The 6724-nt window shown below is 46.1% G+C and overlaps 1 protein-coding gene across 1 annotated transcript; it reads left to right on the top strand.

The window, feature by feature from the left end:
• The first annotated feature begins 45 nt into the window (after positions 1 to 45).
• PTAFR (platelet activating factor receptor) lies at positions 46 to 6413 on the top strand. Its single transcript, XM_029950002.1, has 2 exons — positions 46 to 495; positions 5299 to 6413. The coding sequence occupies exon 2, from the start codon at positions 5344 to 5346 to the stop codon at positions 6370 to 6372; it is 1029 nt and encodes a 342-aa protein (XP_029805862.1). The 5' UTR covers positions 46 to 495; positions 5299 to 5343; the 3' UTR covers positions 6373 to 6413.
• The last annotated feature ends 311 nt before the right edge of the window (positions 6414 to 6724 follow it).

Below are 6724 nucleotides of genomic sequence, written 5' to 3' on the forward strand. Positions count from 1 at the left end.
GGAAGGAACAGTCACAATACTGATTTTGAGTTTTTAAAAGATATTGCACGAACTAGTATTTATCTTGATTACTGAGGTTTTCAGCGTCTCCTTCAGATCTGCACTCAATGTGAGTGCCTCCCAAGCCTTACCCCAGTCCTGGTCCTGGTGCAAAGACTTTCTCAAGAGGCCTGGGCAAGCGTGGCACAGGGGACTGGGCCCAGGGAGATATCCTGATTGGATTCTCTGGCTGTATAGAAAGACAGTTTCCAGTGGAGAGTTGCCCCCACCCCATTAAACCGGAGCCTAAATCCAAGAAGAGGAAGGGACCTACTTAGGAGTGGGGTAGATGGTGGGGGTGAGTAGGGACATGACTTCCTCAAAGACCCAGAGTGAGCACACGCATCGCTCAGCTGTGGGGCTGCCTGCTTGCCTTTCACAGGTCTCAGGAACAGGACACCCCAAGACACGAAGGTCCAGCAGGAGAAAGAAACAAGGCCAATCTCAGATGGATGGGTATCTTGGGCTCAAAGGAAAGGGGGGCGAGGAGGGAGGGAGGGAGGGATGGGCTGAGACTGTGGAGCAGCAATTTTCTTTTAATTTAAGTTTTGCATTTTAATTCCAGTCTAGTTAACATCCAGTGTTATATTAGTTTCAGGCGTACCATCCGATGATTCAACAACTCTACATTACTCAGCGCTCGTCACCATAAGTGCGCTCTCTAATCCCCATCCCCCCACCCGCCTCCCTGTAGTAACCACCAGTCTGTCTCCTTCTCTTTTTTTTGTCTTGTGAAGCAGCGATTTAAAAATCTTCTGGTCTCAGGGCACCAGGGTGGCTCTGACGGTTAAGCATCTGACTTGGGCTCAGGTCATGATCTTGCAGTTCCTGAGTTTGAGCTCCATGTCAGGCTCTGAGCTGTCAGCGGTCAGCACAGAGCCTGGAGCCTGCTTGGGATTCTGTGTCTCCCTCTCTCTCTGCCCCTCCCCCACTCACGTTCTGTCTCTCAAAAATAAATAAAACGTCTAAAAAAGTTAAAAAAATTAAAGTCTTCTGATCTCAGGATCTCTTTATATCTTTAAAAACTATTGAGGGCCCCAGAGAGCTGTTGTTTACAGGGATCATATACATCAATATTTCCCATATTCAAAATTAAAACTAAGACATTGGAAAAATTTTTGTTTTTATGTATAAAAGTCAATGATAAACTCATTCCATGTTAGCACCAGTAACATTTTTAGCAAAGAATAGCAACACTTTCAAAACCTAAATAATTCAGAGTAGCCTTGATTTACATTTTTTTTTTGCAAATCTCTTTAAGCATGGATTTGCCAGAAGACAGCTAGATTGTTCTATCTGCTTCTGTATTTACTGCAGTGTGGTATGTGTAAGAAAAATCTTCCCTTACACAGATATGTATTCATAACGGGAGGGATATCTTAATATCTTTTTCAGATAATTGATGATACTCTTCTTTGATACTACATCAAAGTTCCACAAATGGTAGTTTCTTAAAAGTTAGTGGAGCCTTTGACTCTTTTTTTTAAATTTTTAAATGTTTATTTATTTTTGAGAGAGAAAGAGAGAGACCGAGCACAAGTTGGGGAAGAACAGAGAGAGAGGGAGACACAGAATCTGAAGCAGGTTCCAGGCTCTGAGCTGTCAGCACAGAGCCTGATGCAGGGTTCAAACCCATGAACTGTGAGATCATGACCTGAACCAAAGTCAGATGCTCAACGGACTGAGGCACCCAGGTGCTCCTCAGCCTTTGATTCTTTTTCTTAGGCATAGTTTTGAAACCTTTCTTCTTCATTTGGGAAATATCAGTTCACTAAGTTATACAAGTCTTCCAAATACAAACTTTTCATTAAAGGATTTTGTACAATGCATTCATTTATATCACCACCGATCTTATCAGAAAATTCTTGAAGGATTAAGAAGCTGTCAGACTCATACTGGCAAATACAATTTTCCCTAGATACAAGTTTTCTCGAAAGTTCGAATTTTCTCATTGGCAACACATACTGCCATTTGTTTTCTGTGAGCTGATAGATTCACTTTGTTCTCTCTATGTATGGGTCTGTTTCTGCTTTAGAGCTAGTTGTTTTCTTTAAACTCACCTGCAAATATCTTTAAAGATTCTTCTTCCTTTCCTCTGCTCCAGAGCTCCCAGAGAGGGTAATCAACGAGGCTTGTCACCCATTCTTTTATTTGTTGGTTCATGCTGCTTGGGACTAGTGCTGAATAGACAAGTTCCTTGTTTGCCTGGTGCCCAAGTTCAGGTGGGAGAGTGTTATGAATCACACAAACACGAAGTGATCACAACTGCTCCAGAATTTACAAAGTAGTACAGGGAGCTTTGAGGTAGGACCTCACTTGGCCTGGTGAAGACCTCTCTGAAGAAGTGAAATTCAATTAGGGTCTGGAGCTTGAGTTAGAATGGCCAGGTGGGTGGTTAGGGAAGAGGGTTCAAGGCGTAGGCATGGGTGTATGCTTGCAGGCTGATGTAGGAAAGGTCTGAGCATGTTTGAAGACCCACCAGGGAGGTCCACTTTGACTGGACACTGGTGGGAAGATGGCAGGAGATGAGAGCGGAGTGGCAGCTAGAGATCAAGGTGAGGGCCATCAGGTGCCCCTTTTCTCAGTTCCTATAACCTGCCCGGCTCTTTCCTGCCTTAGTCCTGGACCGATGCAGATCCCTCTGCCTGGAATACTCTTCCTCTTTCAGGTCTCAAAGGAAATGTCACCTCTTTTCTAAGTATATCTGTTTGTATTCTCCATAACAGCACCACATTTTCTTTGTATAACAACTATATTTGTATATGTTGCTTTTGTCCATCTCCCCCTTGAGACTGTTAGGTTCCTGAGTACGGTTCAGTCACATTCGCCCAGCCTCCCCCGTGCTTAGCAACGGGTCTGACATGCAGTCAGTGCTCAGAAGTATTTGGTGGAGGAAAGTGTGAATGAACAAATGAGCACAGAGCTGGTTTCGGGATCCCTGAACAGCTGTGTGACCTTGAACAAGTCTCATAAACATCTTATAGTGTTAACGACTCTGTAAAATGGGAATTTTACTTCCTATCTCAAAGGCTTTTGTGAGACTCAAGTGAGGCAGTGCATGCGGACACCTAGCAGGGTGTCTGGCTCCAAAGGAGTGTCTTATCCCAATTCTGTGCTCTCCTCACTGTTCTCTGGTAGACGATGAGCCTTGGGTCTTGCTTACCCCCACCCCCACCCCCAAGTCTCCCTTCCACCCAGCTGCAACACAGACATCAGAGACACTTCCAGGCTCATGTGGTGGCAACACAGTGGGAGGAACAAGAGAGGAGGGAGCAACTGGTTGTGATGGAGAATGGATGGTGGTGAAGATGGTGTTGAGAAGACATCAGACTTTGGGTGGTGGGATTATGGTTAATCTTCCTTCTTCCTTCTTTCTTCTTCTTCCTCCTCCTCCATCTCCTCCTCTTCTTCTTCTTCTTCTTCGAGGGTGTGTCCGCATGCACACACACACACACACACACACACACACACACACACACCACACAAGTGGGAAAGGGGTAGAGGAAGAGGGGGAGAGAGAGAATCCCAAGCAGGCCACACACCTAGCACAGCACTCAGCCCGATGCTGGGCTCAATTTCACCACTGTGAGATTATGACCTGAGCTAAAATCAAGAGTCGGACGCTTAACCAACTGAGCCACCCAGGTGCCCCAGTTTTCTTTTTCATTAAGCTTTTTTAAAATCACTAACTCAATCAATGCTCCTAAAAAGTTTAAACAAAAGAAGTATAAAATGAATAAACTTTGCACTAAGTCCGTCTCATCTTCCCAAAGGTTACTTACCACTGTCAGCTCGTGAAGGTGTATCCTTTTAGATCATTTTCTAGCTGTCATACACACACACACACACACACACACACATATAATGGGGTCACACCATTTTTAAAATTTTGTTTTACTTAATATTATCCAGGGACAACTTACAACTTTCCATGTCAGTACAATTAGATATAACTCACTCTTTCTAATGACTGGCTAATATTTCATCTTTCTGTCACCTAAGTAGAATTCTCTGTACTTTCCAGATTTTGTATGAATACATAAATTATTATTATTATCATTATAATTTTTTAAATTTATGTATTTGAGAGAGAGAGAGAAAGAGAGAGAGTGGAAAGAGCAAAGAGAGGGGGAGAGGGGGAGAGAGAGAGAATCTTAAGCAGGATCTGCACTGTCAGTATAGAGCCTGATATGGGGCTAGAACTCACAAATTGTGAGATCATGACCTGAGCTGAAGCCAAGAGCTTGGTACTTAACTGCTGAGCCACCCAGGCACTTCTATCATTATAATTTTTAAAGTAAACTCTACCCCAAATGTGGGCTCAACTCATTGATCTCAAGATCAAGAGTTGCACATTTTATTCACCGAGCCAGCCAGGCATCCCCATAAATTATTTTTAAATACAGAATATTTACCACTAAATTTTGTGTTTCGAATTTCATCAGGAGAAAAATAAAAGTTGTTAGAAAAATAAACATTTTGTAATATAAATTTTCATTTAGTTTATCATCAGAATAGATGATCTAAAACTAAATCAAAGAATAAAATGGAACAAGAATTGTTGCCATTATTGTCATTGATTGCCATTGAGTTCATTGAATTTCAGATGCTGTCCATTTAAAAATTTTTTTAATGTTTTGTTTATTTTTGATACAGAGAGAGACAGAGCATGAGAGGGGGAGGGGCAGAGAGAGAAGGAGACACAGAACTGGAAGCAGGCTCCAGGCTCTGAGCTAGCTGTCAGCACAGAGCCTGACGCGGGGCTCGAACCCAAGAATGTGAGATCTGACCTGAGCCGAGGTCGGAGGCTTAACCAACTAAGCCACCCAGGCGCCCCAGATGCTGTCCATTTTAAAAACACACCACTGGGGTGCCTAGGCGACTCAGTCGGTTAAGTGTCTGACTTCAGCTCAGGTCATGATCTTGTGGGGCATGAGTTTGAGCCCCGTGTCAGGCTCTGTGCTGACAGCTCAGAGCCTGGAGTCTGCTACAGATTTTGTGTCTCCCCCTCTCTCTGCCCCTCCCATGCTTATGCTCTGTCTCTCAATAATAAACACTAAAAAAAAAACAAGAAAAAACAACAACAATAAACAAACCCCACCATTACTGGATGCAGAAAAAAACCTACTGCCAATTAATTGGAAAATACTACCGATGTTAGAGTTTTTTAAATGTGCAAAGTGAGAGCATTGGAACTGATTAAATAAGAAAGTTCCTTTTGGATCCCTCCTTAACCAGAATTCCTGTGTGATCTTCCAGGCCTGGGCAAGATTCTATGACCAGCTGTCCCTTCTACACATAGTGATGGAGGCAAATGAGTCTTCTCGTGTGGACTCTGAGTTCCGGTACACCCTCTTCCCGATCATTTACAGCATCATCTTCGTGCTGGGGGTGATCGCCAACAGCTATGTGCTGTGGGTCTTCGCCTGCCTGTACCCTTCCAAGAAACTCAACGAGATAAAGATCTTCATGGTGAACCTCACCATGGCTGACCTGCTCTTCTTGGTCACCCTGCCCTTGTGGATCGTCTACTACTACAACCAGGGCAACTGGATTCTCCCCAAATTCCTGTGCAACCTGACTGGCTGCTTCTTTTTCATCAACACCTACTGCTCCGTGGCCTTCCTGGCTGTCATCACTTACAACCGTTTCCAGGCGGTGACACGGCCCATCAAGACAGCTCAGGCCACCACCCGCAAGCGTGGCATCTCCGTGTCCCTGGTCATCTGGGCGGCCATCGTGGCTGCCGCATCCTACTTCTTCGTCCTGGACTCCACCAACGTGGAGCTCGACAAGACCGGCTCGGGCAACATCACCCGCTGCTTCGAGCATTATGAGAAGGGCAGCGTGCCTGTCCTGGTGGTTCACGTCTTCCTCGTGTTCAGCTTCTTCTTGGTCTTTCTCCTCATTCTCTTCTGCAACCTGGTCATCATCCGCAGGCTGCTCACGCAGCCGGTGCAGCTGCAGCGCAACGTGGAGGTCAAGCGCCGGGCTCTGTGGATGGTCTGCACGGTCTTGGCTGTGTTCATCATCTGCTTCGTGCCCCACCACATCGTGCAGCTGCCCTGGACCCTGGCCGAGCTGGGCTTCCATAACGGCAACTTCCACCAGGCCATCAACGATGCCCATCAGGTCACCCTCTGCCTTCTTAGCACCAATTGCGTCTTAGACCCCATCATCTACTGTTTCCTCACCAAGAAGTTTCGCAAGCACCTCACTGAGAAGTTTTACAGCATGCGCAGCACCCGGAAGTGCTCCCGGGCGACCTCGGAGACGGGCACCGAAGTGGTCATGCCGCTCAGCCACATCGCTGCCAACTGTCTCAAAAATTAGTACCTGATCATTGGGTCCAGGCCCAGGGGCTTATCTTCCATGGGCATCAACTGACCTGGGGGACGAAAGGGTATCTGCCATGGTCTAGGCACCTCCTCCCTGGGCACTAGTGACCGTAAAGGTGTGGAGGCTACCTCACCAAGGTGGGGGGTGATGGCAGGCCCAGACTGCTGGGAAATCAGAATTTCAACATGCCCCACCGGCCACCTTTGGGCACGTGCCTTAATAATGTTGGCTGGTGACTTCATCCCGGTACCTGAGTCTGATGGCTCTGCAGGGAGTGTCAGGGCTGGGGGCAGACCTTGGGGGCAGACAGACTCTGAGCCACCCTGTTCACCCTAGCAGGGCAGCA

This window comes from Suricata suricatta, chromosome 8, assembly GCF_006229205.1.
Source record: "Suricata suricatta isolate VVHF042 chromosome 8, meerkat_22Aug2017_6uvM2_HiC, whole genome shotgun sequence".
Classification (NCBI taxonomy): Eukaryota; Metazoa; Chordata; class Mammalia; order Carnivora; family Herpestidae; genus Suricata; species Suricata suricatta.

Coding starts and splice junctions, on each gene's coding strand:
- PTAFR (XM_029950002.1), top strand. CDS start 5,344: ATGGAGGCAAATGAGTCTTCTCGTGTGGACTCTGAGTTCCGGTACACC.